General features: G+C 43.3%; 1 protein-coding gene across 2 annotated transcripts in view; it reads right to left on the bottom strand.

Annotated features, from left to right (window-relative positions):
* Positions 1-3,835: 3,835 nt before the first annotated feature.
* The window catches only part of LOC140897624 (ABC-type organic anion transporter ABCA8), a 60,039-nt gene continuing 43,779 nt past the window's right edge, over positions 3,836-20,095 (bottom strand). For both annotated transcript variants that reach the window (XM_073310476.1, XM_073310478.1), the window contains 10 exons: positions 19,217-19,334; positions 18,305-18,396; positions 16,607-16,785; positions 15,605-15,680; positions 14,361-14,455; positions 13,165-13,284; positions 12,337-12,477; positions 10,284-10,363; positions 6,614-6,669; positions 3,836-5,792 (listed from right to left, as the gene is read on the bottom strand). In XM_073310476.1, coding sequence (XP_073166577.1) covers positions 5,694-5,792; positions 6,614-6,669; positions 10,284-10,363; positions 12,337-12,477; positions 13,165-13,284; positions 14,361-14,455; positions 15,605-15,680; positions 16,607-16,785; positions 18,305-18,396; positions 19,217-19,334 — 1,056 coding nt within the window. In that variant the 3' untranslated portion in view covers positions 3,836-5,693. The remainder of the gene's footprint in view (positions 5,793-6,613; positions 6,670-10,283; positions 10,364-12,336; positions 12,478-13,164; positions 13,285-14,360; positions 14,456-15,604; positions 15,681-16,606; positions 16,786-18,304; positions 18,397-19,216; positions 19,335-20,095) is intronic.

Genomic DNA, 20,095 nt, shown 5'->3' with positions numbered 1-20,095 from the left:
TTCAGATATCTGTACAGCCCTCCTGTTTGTTATGCACTGGCTAGTATGTGTGGCCCCGATTACATAGACTCAAAACTGCAGTGTATAGCTAAGGCTCTCTTGCCCATTGAAGTCAGTGGGAGCCTTTCCTTCTACTTCAGTAGGTGGAAGAATCACTCCATCACAAGTACAAGGATCAGACCCTTATACTTCATTATTACAGTAGCTGGCAATAAAATATTATAGTGTTAAGACACTGAAGAGCTGATTGCTACCATCCCCAAGTGTGAATAACCATCCCCGACAAACAATCCCAAACAGTGGGTAACCCTGAGAGCATTTCAGGTAAGCCCAGAAGGACAGTCCGGCGCACATGGGTATGTTTTCAGAGTGGTTACGTGGTATTTTTTCTTTGTTCCCCCTCATTGCCTTTTACAAGAATAGCACAGCCAAATCTCCATCTCCACTTGAAGCAGCTTAGGGTGCACAGGCAGAATCAATGAAACCTGCCAGTCAATGCAAAACTAAAAGAAAAACTTTGGCTCCCAGTTCTCTGTCGTCTCAGAAACTTCTCTAACTCCAGCAGTGCAGAGGCTGAGACACGCTGCAGGGCACATGAAGTGGTTTGCAAACTTGGAAACAGGGGCCTCATTTCTGTTTATGATTCCCAATGAGGGAAGTCATCTCACTGAAGGGTCATATGTCTCTTAAGCAGTGCACTTCTGATTAACACACAAAATCTGCTCAGGAAAATGCAGAAACAAGCTGTCCCTGTGAAGATAATCTGGAGCTGAGCAATTCCCAGCTGTAAAGGACAGGGAATAACTCAGTGCCTTCCAGACATTTTATTTTCCTTTCTTTTTTTAAAAGAATAGGTACAGTTTTTGAAGCAAAAGCACAAGCTATTTTTACAGTTTTAAAGACAGCAGATTCCAGTTCCTTTTTATGTTAGTCACGCTGGTGCAATGCTCTGTATCAGGAATTGGGTAGCGATGCATTCAGTTGGATTTTCTAGTTCCAAAGGTGTAGAACCTTCTCATCAGTAGAAAACATATGTCTCTGTCTTTCACCGTAATATTGTGTTGTATGGTATGGACCTGAGAAAACAGGCTTTGGTTGTTTGGAGAGCAATAGGTTATTAACAGGAGTAAACAGCCAATTCTGGAGTGGAACTGCATGGGAGAATTATAAATAAATATGCTGTTCCAACAACTAAAGGAGTCTCTTCTTTTTACAAACCCAAAACAGACTGGAGGATGACAGGGAGGGAAGAGGGGTTGAGGAAAAGAAAAGCAATACTGTTAAAAAAAAGGCGGGGGGGCGCAAAGAAACAAAAATCAGAAATAAAACCCAAAAGTTTAGAAACCCAAAGCTTCAGGCACAACTAAACCCCCACAAATCCCCCAACCAAATTTCTGTTGTTTATTTCCAGGTTCCCAGCTGCATATGACACACCAGAAAGCCACCTTATTGGCAAACTGCAAGACCATCTCCTGGAAACTTGCGTTAGGTTGTTAATGCCGACAGGAAACGTGGTCCAGGTGACGAAGCGCTCTGTGTAAGCTCAGAAACTTGTCTGTCTCGCCAACAGAAGTTGGTTCCATGAAAAAATATTAGCTCACTCACCTGGTCTGGCCCCTTCCCGAGGTTCTCAAACTTCATTGCACCGTGACCCACTTCTGACAACAAAAATTACTGCACGATCCCAGGGAAACAAAGCCCAAGCCCCACTGCCCTGGTGGGGGCCTGTAACCTGATCTTCATCGCCCAGGGCTGAAGCCAAAGCCTGAGCCCCACTGCCCGGGGCTGAAGCTCTCAAACTTTGGCTTTGGCCCCAGGCGGTGGGGCTTGGGCTTCTGCGTTGGCCCTGAGCCTCAGCAAGTCTAACGCCAGTCCTGGTGACCCCGTTAAAAAACAGGATCGTGACCCACTTTGGGGTCCCAATCCACAGTTTGAGACCCCTTGGACGAGACGGTTTTAGGGAAACTTGTAGGAGTGTTTCCAATTAAAGGAATTCCAGAGATCACAAACCACGGGAACCTGAAGGGGATGCCTCCTTGTATTCCTTGTTATTGCAATGAAGGGTTTTGCTTGACACTCTAACAAGCACTGCTGCTGTTCTCCCTATCAAGAGAGCCACCTTCTCAAATTTGCACTGGCAAAACCTCCCATCGTCTTGTAAGAAGAATTAATGCTTGGGGGATGGAGAAGCTGAAACACTGCAGTTTGCTAGGCAGCCATGTACTTGCTACAAAGTATTCTGGCTGAGAAACCCATAGGAGCAACTTTTGTGGCAAACTTTTGGTGAGAGAAGGTGTCAAATCTTTAAAATGATGGATGAAATCCTGGCCTCATTAAAGTCAATGGCAAAACTACTATTTCCAGGATTTCACCCCAAATATTTATGTTTGGCTTCCTGCAAGGCTAAGCTTTAAGGGTGGGACTGTCAAAGTGCCCAAGAGATGCACAAACACAAGTACCACTGAAAATCAATGGGTCCTGGGCACCTAACTCCCTTAGTGACAGGTTTCAGAGTGGTAGCTGTGTGAGTCTGTATCAGCAAAAAACAGAACAAAACGAGGAGGATTTGTGGCACCCTAGAGACTAAATAAATTTGTTAGTCTCTAAGGTGCCACAAGTACTCCTCGGTTTTTTTGCTAACTCCCTTAGGCACTTATGAGAATCCCAGCCTAACTGAAGAAGATGATCTTCCATTGAAGTAAAACTGTGTTTTTGTTTTTACATTTTTTCTGCCTAAAAAACCCGCAGTAGTTGGTTGGTTTGTTTTTAAACAGGGAAAGTTTTTTTTGCCTTGCTACTCTCTGCCCAAGAGCTCAACTCTGCATTTCATCACTGTTTGGAATACAGTAGGTCACAGGCATTGCTGGTTGTGAGATCTGTGTGAGATCAGAACCAGTGGGATGTGGGAAGTAACCCCATGTTTTCTCCCACAACCAAGCATCTGAGCAGCACATTCTAACCATGTTCAATTGTTAGAATTGATGTTATTTCTCTGATGGATGTTTGGGGTTTTTAAAACTTTTCCTGTATGTATTGAGATCACTTCTCCATCCAGCATCCTGTCATCTGGTACTTTACCTTTAGTGAGATTTAATGAGTAGACTACTGTATCATGCCATGTCTGAGTACCTTTAACAGGTTTCTTTGAGTATTTTGTCATCTCAGCTATTGTATCAATATCATATAATCACTAGTCCAAAGAGGAAAGGTGAACATTTAGCATCTTAGTGAGCCATACACAATTACAGATCAATACCAGATTTTCTTTTATATACAAGAGAGATAATATATGATTTTTTTTCCCCAGAATCTATCATCTAGACATGCTGGTATTAGGCATTAATGCTGGGTAATGCACAACAGGAGTACTTGATGACTGAAGACAAGTAGACGAGTTGTCATGAGTTGTAGTTCTCTTAAAAATGTGTATCTTAAACCACATGCCGATCTGATGTAGAGAATTCCATCACCCCCATGGAATTTATCTGTTGAGGGATGCAGTGGTGCTGTAGCCAGGTTGGTCCCAGGATATTCGAGAGACAAGGTGGGTGAGGTAATAGCTTTTATTAGACCAACTTCTGCTGGTGAGAAAATCATGCTTTTGAGCTCACTCTGACTCTCCTCACCCACCGTGTTTCTCTGTTGAGGGAGTTAGTCATTGCGGAATGAGAAGGAGCATGTGTGAAGCAGGTTTGAAAACCAATACGAGGTCCTTGTGTATGATTCCATGTTCAGTGTGTAGCTAGCGTCTGAAGCACCTGGGCGATGACACGACGCCTGCCCGCGAGGGCTGGGGGGTTGGGGGGGATACCAGTGAAAGGAGGACACTCAGGTCTAAGAATAGTAAACTATGCTTTATTGAAGGAAGGAAAAACTTAAGCTCCAATCTGCGCGGGGAGCCCCTAGGACACGCGGAGGGGCTGCAGGGGACTCTGGCCGTTCGGGACAGCTGACGAGGCAGGACTCCACCAGCGGGGAGTCCTCTGCGGCGCTATATTCTCCGCGCTTATCTTGGGGTTACATGGGGTCAACAGCTGGTTACATTCTTATATATAGGATTTATGCTTATTACATAAACTGACTTATTTACAGGCAAAAATATGCTGAGCTATGCTACAATGTCTTTTGGCAGGGTCTGTCGGACAAAGTTCATTGAAACTGCCTGCATCCTCCGCTTACATCCAGTCGCATACTCAGTCCACCCCTTAGCTCCTCGCCAATCTTCCGCAACCTTGCCCCTACACTCCACCCCTTGGCGGACTGAGGTGTATTAGTTACTGCCATCAGCGCACTTCGAGCGTGCGCACTGGTTTGGGGGTCAGAATGTCACTCTGCTTAGCGGGTTCAGTCCATTGCAACAGTCAAGCTTAGAGGCCACATGTGTGTCATGATTCAAAGGAGCTGTTGCTAGGTACCGATGGAGGATGGTGTTTCTGGCTGTTGCAGCTATTTAAGGTTCCAGCAGTAGTGAGAAATCTAGAAAGTCCCTGACATGTAGCAATTCCAGTTGATGCATACAGCTATTAGGATTTTATTCACTAAACCTGTAAACCATGTGAAGTTGGAGTTTGTACTTTATCAATGACTCATACACAAGAACTACCAGTAGTATTGCATTGCTTTCTAATTTTTTGTCATTGTCTTTGTCTCCTACAAATAATGCTGATGAGACAGAATCTCTCTCTGACATCAGCTCTGTTCTTCTGCTGATGTCCTTTTGGCACGTAAAGGAACAGCAAAACAGTACTACCATTAACATCCAATAGGAGAATGTTTTTTTTCTTCATATATTTAACAGGTCTCATAGCAAGTAACCTGAAGGTCCAATAATATAAAGAATACTCCAAAAATGAGATCACTCTGGCAAATTGCTGATAACAGTGTAAAAGCATCAGACTCAGTTAATAGCAATCACATCTCCGCGGCAGAAGATTGTTGATTCTAGTCCCATATAAGCACTTCGTCTCACCGAGAGAGATGACACTATTGCTGTACTGTTAAGTGTGTTGCTCCATTGTTGAGAGATCCCTCTATCCATAAGGTGAAAAAACTCAGGACACTTACAGAAAGAGACAGAGATTATCAGTCTCACTGATGCAAATCTAAATAACTCAGCTGCAGCCAGAGGACTAAAATCATAATCAATCTACTAAGAAAGCAAAATCAGGCCCAGTATATCCAATCACCTGTACATTGTTCATCCCTGTAATACATGAATCCCTGCTGACAGGTTTATGCATGTCGTCACTTCACCACCAGTATTTAACCGAAAACTCTGTAATGTGTTTTGTGTGATTTGTGTGACAAAAGGGATCTCAGTTCAAATTTCTGAGCAGATGGCTTTTTAAGATTCTGTTCTGCTTTTCTCGTATTTGCAACTGCAGATGTATTGAAATTGGACTGATTTTGCCCGTGAGCTCCCTCATCTTCTGTTATTGGCGGCCAACCCCATTTTTGGTCCTTGGCCAACTTTCTAATGCAGTCCCATGTGTCTCAGAACATATTCTTTGCTCCAAAAGGAAATGTAGCCATAGCCAAATGTAATTAATCAAAAAATAGTTTTCATGATGACTGGCTGAACTTTCCTCTCCTGACATTACCATAATACAATGTTAGTACTGGATATAACGTAGTATGTAATTGTACATGCAGATATTGTTTGTAGCAGAGATATAGGACTGTGGTGCAGAGCTTTAGTTATCATCCTGCTGAAGGAGTTTCCATTCTGCTGTACTATCCAGATTCATATCAAAATCCTCTTTCTCCTGCTCTCTTGAAAGCTCTAAGAACACCTGGAATGTGAAAGTTAAAGGAAGGGTCTAATTAATTCCCAGGATTGGAAACAAAGAGCTCAAACAATTTTGTTTTAGATTTAGATGTATTTATCCAACAATCCAAAAGGCACAAAAAGAGGTTGCAATGAAGAGAGAGACATGGCATGAGAAATTGTTTCTGTACTCTAACCCAATGAGATGTGAGCTATCAGAGGATGACATAATTCTGTTAAGTGGCAAAGAAAAACCAACACAGGACCAAATTCTAACATCAGTTACAACTGAGCAAACTCACTGATAACCACTGTTTTGAAATAACCATGGTTTTGAATGCTTGTACATAGGTGTCATTTGCATCTGAATAGAAATTCCATATCAAATCATAAGGCATTGCAATAATTATTGTTCTGTGCTTCTGACAGGTACACAGCATAGACAGTGCTGAGATGACAACCTTTATACCACTTATTGAGAACACCTCTCATTTAGGAGGCAGTGTTCCTAGTGCACAGGGCACTGGATGGGGACTCAGGAGACCTGACTTCAATTTTTGGCCCTGGTTCTGGTTTGCTGGGTGACCTTGGGCAAATCACCTCATCGCTCTGTGCCTCAGTTTCCCCATTTGTAAAATGAGAATAATGATGCTGGCCTCCTTTGTAAATCACTTTTAAATGTCCTGATGAAAAGTGTGGAGTAAGAGCTAGGGATCATTATTATTTGGACTGAACCCCACATGGACATTCTTTAAAATATGTTGGTTACCAGGTTAAATATGTTCATTTTTACACATTATATTTTCTTGCTTCTGTCTCAGAAATATTATAAATAGCACACTGTACCTGTTCCAAAGTGGACTGAGAAAGGCTGTACTCCTCCAGGTCGAAGGTACGTTTAGCTGGACAGAAATGAAAACACATTAGAAATCTCCCCCAAATATATTTTATGACTTTAAATAAAGATTCTTCAAATGTATGGTGAGTCCTTTTTGTTTAGTTCTCCTCAGACAGATGCAGAGAACACAGCTGTGCAAGCAACTGTCTAGAAGTGCTCCCAATAGCCTGAAGACATCCACGTTGCAAAGACACCATCTCTGACTGTATGTAACAATGGATGGGGACAGCTGCTTCCCTATTTGGCCAGTCATGAGTGCTCCTCACCACACTGCAAGTCCCCTCAAATTCCTGTAAGTTTCCCCAGTGGTGCCCAGAACCTTGAGGCTCACAATTCAGTGTTTGTGGCTGAAGTCCTTTATGGGCCCTGCACATCTGACATCTCACAGAGTTACAAAACAATCTATGGCCAGCCCTGGTTACACAATACAGTTTAATTTTGGACGAGGTCTTGACAGTCAACGAGCACAAGATAGTACTACTCAGCACTGATTAGGCTTCAGCTGGAGTACTGTGTCCAGTTCTGGGCACCCTAGTTTGCTAAAGATCTGGACAAACTGGAGTAAGTCCAGAGGAGAATAAAAATGATTAAAGGTCTAGAAAACATGACCTAGGAGGAAAAATTGAAAACGCTGGATTAGTTTAGTCTGGAGAAGAGAAGACAGAGGAGGGAAATGATCAGTCTTCAAGTACGTAAAAAGTTGTTATAAAGAGGAAGGTGATAAATTGTTCTCCTTATCCACTGAGGACAGGATAAGAAGTAATGGGCTTAAACTGCAACAAGGGAGATTTAGGTAACTGTCAGGGTAGTTAAGCATTGGAACAAATTACCTTGGGAGGTTGTGGAATCTTGATCATTGGAGGTTTTTTAGAACAGGTTAGACAAACATCTGTCAGGCCTGGTCTAGATAATACTTAGTCCTTCCTCAATGCAAGGGACTGGACTAGTGACCTGTCAAGGTCCCTTCTGGTCCTACATTTCTGTGATTCTATTATATACAATGCAAAGTTACACTGGAAATAAACTGATCAGAAATATTTTTCCTCTGCAAAAAACTGAGATGAGAATGATTTCTTTTTACATTTTGGTAAAAATATTTCAGCAGAAAATGTTGACATTTTGGTAAATTTCTTTTTAGCCCAATCTGTAAAACTTTAGGCCAAAACTGCCTTATGTAGGTGGGTGAGTGGGGGGTGTTGGTATTCTGATGAAAAAAAATTAGAAATTGTGGAAAGCAGATACTTTCTGTTAAAAAAATTGATGTACATTTTTTGATCAGTCCTGCTGGAAACACTCAGGGTGAAATCCTGGCCCCATTGAAGTCAATGGCAAAACTTCCATTGTCTTCAGTGGACCCAGGATTTTACCTCCAAATTTTGCTATCTGTAGGATTCACTCTCAAGTTCTCCTGTATGTATGGACTAAGCAGGGAGACGGCACTCTGAAACCTTTGGAGGGGAGAGCTAAGGGTAACATTTCCCAGGAAGCTAAGTTCCCTTTTAAAGAGAGAGGGACACATAGATAGACGGACTTAGGCTACCAACTGTTATTGAAAGTCAATGGGACTTAGGTGCTTTTGAAAATTTACTCCAGGTGTCCTGCCTGTAACATGTGGACCACCAGTATAGAATCATAGAATATCAGGGTTGGAAGGGACCCCAGAAGGTCATCTAGTCCAACCCCCTGCTCGAAGCAGGACCAATTCCCAGTTAAATCATCCCAGCCAGGGCTTTGTCAAGCCTGACCTTAAAAACCTCTAAGGAAGGAGATTCCACCACCTCCCTAGGTAACGCATTCCAGTGTTTCACCACCCTCTTAGTGAAAAAGTTTTTCCTAATATCCAATCTAAACCTCCCCCACTGCAACTTGAGACCATTACTCCTCGTTCTGTCATCTGCTACCATTGAGAACAGTCTAGAGCCATCCTCTTTGGAACCCCCTTTCAGGTAGTTGAAAGCAGCTATCAAATCCCCCCTCATTCTTCTCTTCTGCAGGCTAAACAATCCCAGCTCCCTCAGCCTCTCCTCATAACTCATGTGTTCCAGTCCCCTAATCATTTTTGTTGCCCTTCGCTGGACTCTCTCCAATTTATCCACATCCTTCTTGAAGTGTGGGGCCCAAAACTGGACACAGTACTCCAGATGAGGCCTCACCAATGTCGAATAGAGGGGAATGATCACGTCCCTCGATCTGCTCGCTATGCCCCTACTTATACATCCCAAAATGCCATTGGCCTTCTTGGCAACAAGGGCACACTGCTGACTCATATCCAGCTTCTTGTCCACTGTCACCCCTAGGTCCTTTTCCGCAGAACTGCTGCCTAGCCATTCGGTCCCTAGTCTGTAGCTGTGCATTGGGTTCTTCCGTCCTAAGTGCAGGACCCTGCACTTATCCTTATTGAACCTCATCAGATTTCTTTTGGCCCAATCCTCCAATTTGTCTAGGTCGTTCTGTATCCTATCCCTCACCTCCAGTGTATCTACCACTCCTCCCAGTTTAGTATCATCCGCAAATTTGCTGAGAGTGCAATCCACACCATCCTCCAGATCATTTATGAAGATATTGAACAAAACCGGCCCCAGGACCGACCCTTGGGGCACTCCACTCGATACCGGCTGCCAACTAGACATGGAGCCATTGATCACTACCCGTTGAGCCCGACAATCTAGCCAGCTTTCTACCCACCTTATAGTGCATTCATCCAGCCCATACTTCCTTAACTTGCTGACAAGAATACTGTGGGAGACCGTGTCAAAAGCTTTGCTAAAGTCAAGAAACAATACATCCACTGCTTTCCCTTCATCCACAGAACCAGTAATCTTATCATAAAAGGCGATTAGATTAGTCAGGCATGACCTTCCCTTGGTGAATCCATGCTGGCTGTTCCTGATCACTTTCCTCTCATGCAAGTGCTTCAGGATTGATTCTTTGAGGACCTGCTCCATGATTTTTCCAGGGACTGAGGTGAGGCTGACTGGCCTGTAGTTCCCAGGATCCTCCTTCTTCCCTTTTTTAAAGATTGGCACTACATTAGCCTTTTTCCAGTCATCCGGGACTTCCCTGGTTCGCCACGAGTTTTCAGAGATAATGGCCAATGGCTCTGCAATCACAGCCGCCAATTCCTTCAGCACTCTCGGATGCAACTCGTCCGGCGCACGTCCAGCTTTTCTAAATAGTCCCTAACCACCTCTATCTCCACAGAGGGCTGGCCATCTCTTCCCCATTTTGTGATGCCCAGCGCATCTCACATTCTAGAAACTAGCATCTTTGAATATCAGTCTTTTTAGGAAGACTATCATAATGTCGGGTGATCAGAGCTGATGTCTGATGCTCTGACATCCTTCCAATAAGGCCTGCCTTCCAGAGGCACCCCTCCTGCACTGTCAGAAGCAGCCATTTTAGAGCATCCACAGGACTGCTCAACAGGCCCCAAAGTTGTAGTTCACAGGGCCAGAACCTCAGCTCGGTGTAAACTGCCATAGCTCCAGAGACTTTAATGCAGCTAGGCCTATTTACACCCACAGAGGATCTGGCCCAAGCTTTTTTGACAGAAAAAATATATAGCTTAAAATGTGGCTGTATTACAGAGATTCCAACATTTGACAGCACCCCTCTTACCTGCCTCCAAATTGAAAAAAGCCTGGGACAGAGACTGTACATTTTCCATTGGTATCTTATAGACCATCAAAGAGGGATACCTGAGAGAAGAAATGTGCAGAAGGTGACCAGAACGTTTAAGCAATGATTGGATCACAGTCTATACGTACATGCGCCGAGAGAAGATTTCTGATGGCAAACCGCTCTTTAATCTAGCAGACAAAAGCATAACAGTGGTGCTGGAACAATTTGTATAGTGGGGATGCTGAGAGCCATTGAATCAAACTGTAAACCCTGTATATAATGGAAACTACTTCAAGCCAGGGTGCGCTGCAGCATCCACCGCACCCCTAGTTCCGGCACCTATGATAACACATTCCGGTGGCTGAAAGGTGAAGCTAGACACATTCAAAGTAGAAATAAGGTGCACTCTTGTGGTGAAGAGGGTAATTAACCACTGGAAAAACTTACCTAGTGATGCCATGGATTCGTCGTCCTCTCCTGAAATCGTTAAATCAAGACTGGATGTTTTTCTAAAAGTTATGCTCTAGCTCAGCCAGAAGTAACAAGATTGATATAGGAATCAATGGTAGGAATTTTATTTCCTGTATTATGCAGGAGCTCAGACTAAGGGCTTCTCTACACTACCCGCCGGATTGGCAGGCAGCGATAGATCCAGCAGGGGTCAATTTATCGTGTCTAGTATAGACTTGATAAATCGACCACTGAGCGCTCTCTCGTCAACTCCGGTACTCCACCAGAAAAAGAAGCGAAAGTGGAGTCGACGGGAAAGCGTCAGTTGTTGACTTACCGCAGTGAAGACACCGCGGGAAGTAGAACTAAGTACGTCAACTTTAGCTACGCTAATCGCGTAGCTGAAGTTGCGTATCTTAGATCGACTCCATGCGGTAATGTAGACAAGCCCTAAGTCAATGGGATTTTTTGCCAATGACTTCAAATGGTCCAGGATTCCACTCTAGATGATCATAATGGTTCTTTCTGATCTTAAAATATATAACTATGAGAAATGGGGTTCTCTCCTGTGAACACACATACCAGTCATCAGCCTTTCTACTCAGCTTGTATGGCATATCCCTTTCCTTTACCCTTCATCTGTTTTTGTTATTCAGATTGTTAGCTCTTTGGGGTTGGGACTGTATGTTGCGATATAGCACCTAATATATTAGGATATTAACGCAACATCATAAAATAATTTGTGGGTGGTTATGCATACAAGAGAAGCTGGGGTATTGAAAGCACTTGTCCACTCATAGTAAAATTACTTCGTCATGGAACTTGTATCCTTATTCAAATTAATATCAGTGGATTCAGAAGAGAAATATTAGGAAGCTAGGTTTTTTTGCATTGGAGTCACATAGAGGAAGACTCTAAACGTTGAATGATTTTACAAGGGTCCCACTAAGAGAAAGACGGTTGGTTCCCTGGAGAAATCATCTTTTTTATTTTACTAGTATGGAATGTCCAACCCCTAAATGGGATAGTTAGAAAAAAGTAAATAATGGACATCAGCTTGGAAAATATTCCCAAACTGATCAAAATTGTTTGGTAGAACAATTTCTAAATGTACCTTTTCAAAACGTTAGTCTTTCTTCCGAAAGTTTATGTGCTGTCCAGCTTTCAGTGTGGTATTCCCTCTCCCTCCATGAGTGACCCAAGAAGTATGTTCCATCATAAGGTGTGCATACTAAATTGGACATACTAACTTCATTACTGTTTCCTCTGGCCCTGATGATAATTAATACTCTTCCTTTTTAATAATCTTTCTGGGCCTATTGTTGCAACCAATTGCCACTCTTTGAAGCCATATTCTGGACTGGTGAGCAGGAGGTGTTGTAGATGGGCTCAGTTGGTGTCCTACCCTCTCCAGCCTATCATCCCCTGGCTTTGTGGATGCTGGAATTCATACACCTCACACACAAACTCAGATCTCTAAGTTAACCCACTGCTGTGCCGATTGCACGCAAATTCAAATAGCATCCAAGCCCACTATGTAACCCCTGCAGCACAGAAGCATTTGCATTGTCAATAAAGCTCCAGCATTCTTTTAAGTTACCGTTCCTGACGTGCTGCAAGTGGGAAGATTCGTGTAATCTCTGCATGGATGAGATCAACTTGTTCTGGGGCCTTCACTTTAATTTCCAGCAAGTAACCTTTGCCAAACTTGCTTTTCAGGTACTGAATGGAGCCGATACAGCTGCAGAGGAGAGAAGCACAAAGTGAAACACTCATCAATGGTTCTCACTACTCTCTTTTAATAATTGCAACCACATGATGTGAAGAAAGTGGCTGAATTCATTAGTTTTTCTATTAGTTCTCTAGGGGAAGGATTGATATTAGCTCAGATTCTTCCTAAGTCTATCTGTCTTCCAAGGGAATACATTTACTTTGTGTTTAAGCAACAGTATTCCTTGGAAGGAGCAGTATCTCTTGGCAAAATAAACTGGCAATGTGCAAGCACTTAACAACAGCTTTGCAACTGAATTTTGACAATATATATTTAATGCTGGTCCCTGAATTTTTTTTTAATCCAAAGCTGTATTCATTTTTGACACTTAGGCCTGGTCTACACTGCTGGGAGGGGAGGGGGGAATCGATCTAAGTTACGCAACTTCAGCTACGTGAATAATGTAGCTGAAGTTAATGTATTTAGATCTACTCACCGGGGTGTCTTCATTGCAGTAGGTTGACTGCTGACGCTCCCCCATCGACTCCACCTATGCTTCTCGCTCCGGGGAAGTAACGGAGTCGACGGGAGAGCACTCGGCGGTCGATTTATCGTGTCTTCACTAGACGCGATAAATCGACCCCCGCTGGATTGATTGCTCCGCAGGTAAGTGTAGACATACCCTTATATTTCTCTAATGTGTCTGCTGCTGCTTACCGAAGCTTTCCAGACACCATGATGGCCACTCGGTCACACAATGACTCAGCCTCTTGTATGTAATGGGTTGTCAAGATGACTCCTTGTTTCTTATTTTTCAATGCAGCACGAACAGCTGTCCTGCAACCAAAAAGTACGTTTGATTTGCAATGTGTAACTCCTGTGAGTATTTTCCTGCATCGCTGCTCTGACTTCCAGAAAAGGCAGAGACATGTAACTTTCCTCCTACAGCTGCCCTTTTACAATAATGAAAGGAGAAACTAATAAGCTAACCAAAATAGCAGAACTTGCATGATCACTGAACCTTCAAAGTTCAAGGCCATTGGGGTGGAGAGCTAGGGATGACTTGCAGAGAGGAAAGACAGGTGGGGGAGGGGAGAGGAAGGACACAGTGAAAGAAGAGAAGGAGGGCTAGGAACATAATTGCAGCTTGAGGGTATCTGAGAAAGCAAAGAGACCGAGGCTGGTATGGTCTATTTTGTGCTTAGAAAACGATCACTGATATTTTCAGAGTGATCACAGGCAAATCAGGTGGGAGTCCAGGTGGGGGAAGGGTAGAAGGTCACACTAACAAGGAACCTAAACCTTTAGAATTGAAGTGCTCCTTGTTGGGTTTGCTCATCCCCCTACAAGTAATGATCTGCTACAGCGCAAGGATTGAAATAACGACAAAAAGGTTCCTACGGTTTGTTCTGAAAGCAAGGACCCTTTGGATGTCAGATTATTTTATGAGTGTGAATCAGAGAGAGCGGCCTAGGAGTAACTAAGTCTGGATTGAAAATTCAGACCCTCTCTCCTGCTACCACAGGGCTGGATTCTGTCAAAAGAGCTTCACTCACTTGCATGGCTCACTAAGAGGTCAGGCAGCATTGCAAAACCTGAGTGCCGGAAACACAAAGGCTGCTCTGCTTCAAATCCTCCCAGGGCACATCACACACCTGACATGCCCCTCAAAACTACATGCCGCTTGCTGTGCAGGCTGCACCCCAAAACAAGTGTAGTAGGGGGTCCTCTCCTCTGCTATGAACCTCCATGAGGCCTTCTCCTTCCCTGAGCCTCGAAAGCTGGTCCCTCTCACTAACAGCGGTTGGTCCAATCACAGATATTACCTCACCCACTTTGTCTCTCTAACAAGCCCAAGGGGCATTCAAACAGCTGGCTTCCATGCTGCCTTCTGGACAGTTAGCCACACTCACCGCACATGATGTTGCCCCATGGGGTCCATTCCAGTCGACAGTTCGTCCAAAAGCACCAGCATGGGCTTGCCCAGCATGCTCAGTGCAAAGCATACCTGATGAGGGAGATCACAAAGTCAGTGGCTTTTACCTTCACTGCGTGCACTGGTCTCATTGGTAGTAACTGCCTTCACTCAGCATAGTCATAGCCAGAATGGCTCAGGTGGTTTAATGCAGGAACCCCCTTTTTTATAATGTGGCATGCACTTTGAGGGACTGTCAACATGTGGTGAGTGTAACTGGTATGAAGAAAGCAAGCTTTGACTGAATCTGCAGGGAATGAACAGGTCAGGCATGTCAGTGACACATGCTGAGGGGGCTTCTCTCACTCACGACATCTTCACCGTCTACTCAGGCTTCTCCAGTGATTCTGACACTGCACAGTAAGGTGTGACCCACTGTCTGCTAAAGAAACAATGTGTAACATTTCTTTCTCCTTTTCCAAGATGTTCCAGAGAAGGGTGTGAATTCACTCCTTTTCATACCCCTGGTCTTTGGAGAACTTCAGATCCAGTTCCAAACTGCATGAATGGTCCCTCTCTCTCTACTGGGCTGATCCAAAACCTCAATCTCAAATGTCCCTGAACTCTAGAGAAGTTCAGATCCAGAGTTTTGGGCTCAGGTCCGTCTTTAATTAAAAATCCAGGGCAGGGACGCACCAACTATAGAGCAATGCACAAAAATACCACTTGAGGCAGCTCAGGCCTTTTCACTTGCCATTCCAAAATAAAGAATGATTGAGAGGGATCTTCCTGGAAAGGTTCATTCCCTTCTCTAGACACTACTGAATCATCCTTGCCAGGGCTGATTTATCCCTGCCTTATAGATAGGGTTGGCTACCTGTCCAGGTTTTCCCAGGATCATCCCTTTTTTGAGATAGCTCTCCTGGGAAATCTGTACACATTGCCAGCTGTCCAGTTTTATAGGCTTGGGATCATTCCAGATGCCACAGTTTTTTGAACCTCTGAGACGACAACTCACAGAGTGCAAAATATTTGCCTTTTGTGTCCTCTAGATGGCACCCAATAGCACTGGTTTAATATCCACAAAGCCAAAAGCATTTGCAGGAAAAAAGATCCCCAAACTTTCTGAAAAGACAACTTGAAGTCTTCCTTCTGAACTCTTCAGGAGGGCCCAGGTGGAAACAGCAACTAGGAAGTGATTGGTTTTAGAACATAAATCACAGGAGAGAACAAAATCCACACCTTTCTGCTTATTCCTGCCGGTAGTTTCTTGGCTGGTTTTTGAAGATGTTCCTGAAGTTTCAGAGCATTCACTACCCTGGTGGGGAGAAAAAGTGAAATGAACCCATCAGGCATGTCTCTCCCTATGGAGCCACCTGAAGGGTGGCCTGCTCCTTCCTAGCCTTGAACCCCTCTGTCTGTTACATCATAATAATTCCTACAGCTACCCTTGTGATCTCACAAACCATCATCACTCCATCCTCTGGCTCCCTGCCCAATCTTCTCCAGCAACAATGACGTTCTCAGTCACCCATTTACTTTTTAGCATGTTTATTTACTAAAATATAATTGGCTCAAAACCACCCACCCAGCTATCCTTCCTCTTGTGTCCCCTATTTGTCACAGACGCTTGGTGTGTCTTGGAAATTAAAATACGTGCTGTGCGTACTCTACAGCACCAGCAAGCCCTGCTCCTGGGGTTCCTGGACCCTCCTATAGTACAAATAATAACAATAGTAATAACAATTTATAACAAACTGATACTAGTTAAAAAAAACCAAACAACCACCTTCCCGATTTTTCACTATGAAATTTCAAAACCTTGAAATTCTAAAATGTGAACCCCCCTGAAATTCTTATTTTCCTGTGTAGTCATTAGAAAACCTCTCCATTTTTTGCTAAATACACAAATATTTTTGCCGTTTTTCACACTAGTAGTTCCCATTCCAATGGCCAAAAGACAAGTGACCAGGCAAACTCCAGCTTTCCCAGCTGGGCCCTGGGTGCCCAATGAAATGCCTTACAGGGATTTTTTTAAACATTCCCTGCTTTCATTTCATTTAACCTGAGCAAGGGGGGAAAGAGCTCCACCTTTTCTTCTATGTCATAGGTACATGAATGTGATAAAGAAGCTGAACCAGAAACAGCTTTAGACAAGATGGGCGCAGAGGTCGCTAACGGTGATTAAACACAATGTACATCCCTCCACCTGCCATGGAGGCTGGAATCATTTTATTTCTGTACCGTTTGATAGTAACAGCAGCATCTTCTTTTCTCATCCCTTTCACAGCAGCATAAACCTCCAGATGTTCCTGAACAGTAAGATTTGGCCAGAGAGGGTTCTCCTGAGGGCAGTACCCTAGGAAGTCAGTTGTGTCCTCTTCTGGTTGAGAAGCAGCTGCATCTGTCCCCTTCATCACCACCTGCACAAACAATCGGTTTATTCTGGGCTCAAAGGTAGAAGTGTTTCTTCACAGTTTTTAAAAACTCTTCTTCAACATGGAATCCTGCAGACCTCACCAAGGGCTCTGCAGGTTTCAGCTCTAATATGGCCCCACTATTTCAGCACAGTCAAAGGGAGACAGGGAAAAGAGGTAAAATGCAGTTTCCTTTTTGTAATGCTGTGGGGAAGGAGTGAAAGGAAGGGGGCTATAAGATTAGGGGTAAACTAATAGGAAGGAATTATTTACCATGTTCATGAAAGGGACCTCGAGAGGTCATCTAATCCAGTTCCCTGCACTCATGGCAGGATTAAGTATTATCTAGGCCATTCCTGACAGGTGTTTGTCCAACCTGCTCTTAAAAATCTCCAATGATGGAGATTCCACAACCTCCCTAGACAATTTATTCCAGTGCTTGACCACCCTGATAGTTAGGAAGTTTTTCCTAATGTCCAACCTAAATCTCCTTTGCTGCAATTTTAGCCCACTGCTTCTTGTCCTATTCTCAGAGGTTAAGGAGAACAATTTTTCTCCCTCCTCCTTGTACCAACCTTTTATGTACTTGAAAACTGTTACGTCCCCTCTTAGTCTTCTCTTCTTCAGACTAAACAAACCCAAATTTTTCAATCTTCCTTCATAGGTCATGTTTTCTAGACCTTTAATCATTTTTGTTGCTCTTCTCTGGACTTTCTCTCATTTGTCCACATCTTTCCTGAAATGTGGTGCCCAGAACTGGTCACAATACTGCAGTTGAGCCCTAATCAGCGCGGAGTAGATCGGAAAAATTACTTTGCATGTCTTGCTTACAACATTCCTGCTAATACATCCCAGAAAGATGTTTGCTTTTTTTGCAACAGTGTTACACTGTTGACTCAGATTGTTCTGCATTTTCAGGTCCAGGATGTGGACAAATTGGAGAAAGTCCAGAGAAGAGCAACAAAAATGATTAAACACAAATGAATACATCTCAGAACTGTAGCAATTAGGCTGCAGCACCCAAATCCAACAAGTCAAGCTTTTCCCACCGTGTAAGACAATGTTTGGAAACTAAGGCTGCATGACTTTGATGTCATTGCTGCAAACTTATTGTTGTTTATTGTACGTTTCAAACTCTTAGGGTGAAATCCTGGCCCAGTTGAGTATGTGTACATTGCATCTGGAAGCGAGCTTCCCAACTGGGTCTACAGACTTGTGTTATCAGGGCTCACGCTAGCATGCTAACAATAGCTGTGTAGATGTTATTTTGATGTTGCGGCTCAGGCTGGAACTCAGGCAACCTCCCGGCTTCTTTTAGTGCTCTAGCCTGAGTCCCGCAAGCGTGAGTCTGTGGGCGTGGGCTGGAAGGCTTGCTTCTAGATGCAGTGTAGATATACCTGTTGAAGTCAATCGATCTGCTGCCATTGATTTCAATAGGACCAGGATATAACCCTGGAGTTTTCAGCTTTCAGTTAGTATTCAGAATAGACAATTCTCCTTCTCCTCTTTCCAAGGTTTCTCCTACCTGTCCAGCAGTTAGGGACGTGTCTCCAATGATCACCTTTAGAGTTGTGCTTTTGCCAGCCCCATTGGGTCCAAGTAGCCCGAAAACCTCACCTAGAATAAAATGGACAGATGAATACCATCTACTGGAACTGCTAACAACTGTACATCACTACAAAAGAGAGGGGGCAGAACCAGGGAAATCTAACATTTTTGCAAAGAGTTGCAGCTATTTTTCTCTACTGGACTAGTGCCTCATGCAAATGGTTTGGAATATCGTGTAGAAGGCTTTTATGTTTCCTGAAACTGATCCACTTGATGGTCTGCCATTTGTGCTGGCGGTACAAATATGTACTCAAATCTCTGAACTGGTGATGAGATAGAGAAGCATTCCTGGGTCACTGATTTAAATTCCACCTGGGTTGGTAGGGACTGAAGTTCTCTACCATCTGATGCTTGTTCAGCGGCCATTGTAAACTCCACTGATAGGGCCAGTCAAATCCCTATGATCAGATTCCAGTCACAGTTACACCTGCATATGTCTGGAGAAGTCTACAAAATTTAAGACTCCCCAGCATAAATGAAATCAGAATATGGCCTCCAGTATTGAGGTGTCTATATCACAAAATCAACCATTACTATTTCCATAAATATTGGCAATCTTAACAGAGAGATGGAGGACCGCCAGAGGTTACACACCCATCTAATTCCATAGGTTAGGTTTGAGAAAAATTAGCCAGGTAATGCGAGGACATTTGCAATAAGCCCCTACCCAAAATTACTTGATTTGTCATGCTTGGTGCTTGTGATAAATAGAAGACTTCAGTCACCAGTGGTGTTAATCCAATAACTTTCACAAGCTCTAAATATTCTATTAAACAAAATGCATAACATTGTTTTAAACACCTCTAGTGATATACTTGTTTGTTCTGACCTTTTTTAACGCAAAAGGAGACATTTCTTGTGGCGACTTTCTTCCTTTTCTTAAAAATGGAGCTGGCCTTCTTGTCTTTGTATTCCTTGCGTAGACTGTTGACGCTAAGGATTGGTCTCTATGGAACAAAAGCAAACCACCATCACTTTGATAAAATATATGGCTGTATCAGATATGGCCCAATCTGAGAAATGAATGAAAGATGATCAAGAAAACTGTTCCTTCGAATTCATTTGGTATCACAAACCCTCCTCACTTCCTTCCTCTGCTGACATTTTAAAATTTCTAGTTGACTATTGTTAACTATGTGGACTTGTGGATTTATTAAGCACAGTTTGAGAAGCAGCTATCTATGGCTCAACACCCAGCTCTGAAAATGCACATGGTAAGAAAAAGTTGGGTGTTTCTGAGGCTTCTGTGGTTGGTGGCCTTATTACTGAAAAATCATTTATGGACATCACTTGTCATGAGCGCCATTCAGGAATTTTCTGCTGGAATGATTTTCTGGCAGAAATGCAAATTTTTTCTTGGTAAGGGATCCCCTTTTCCAGGCAGCGCTGCTTGTAACTACGGCTGGTTGAAAATTTTCCATCTAAACTTCTTTTCGATGGCAAGTTGGGCTTTCAGATAAATTAAAACGTTCATAGAAAGTGTCTGATTTCCTTGAATATTTTCAATTTTTCATTGGAAAACTGGAAACGAAATAATTTTTGTTTTTTGGATGAAAACTATTGTTTGACAAAAAGTTGAATTTTTCTGCAAAAAATCCCATTTCCCAACTAGCTCTGCTTGTGACACCAAGAGCCTGTTAAATGTTTTCCAGTGTCCAGGGCCAACTTTAAGCACAAAGCATCTTGAGGCACCGCCCAGACTCTGCCA

Source organism: Lepidochelys kempii, chromosome 14, assembly GCF_965140285.1.
Source record: "Lepidochelys kempii isolate rLepKem1 chromosome 14, rLepKem1.hap1, whole genome shotgun sequence".
NCBI classification, from domain to species: Eukaryota; Metazoa; Chordata; order Testudines; family Cheloniidae; genus Lepidochelys; species Lepidochelys kempii.
Note: the sequence above shows the minus strand (reverse complement) of the source record. Positions and strands in the feature narration are given on the sequence as shown.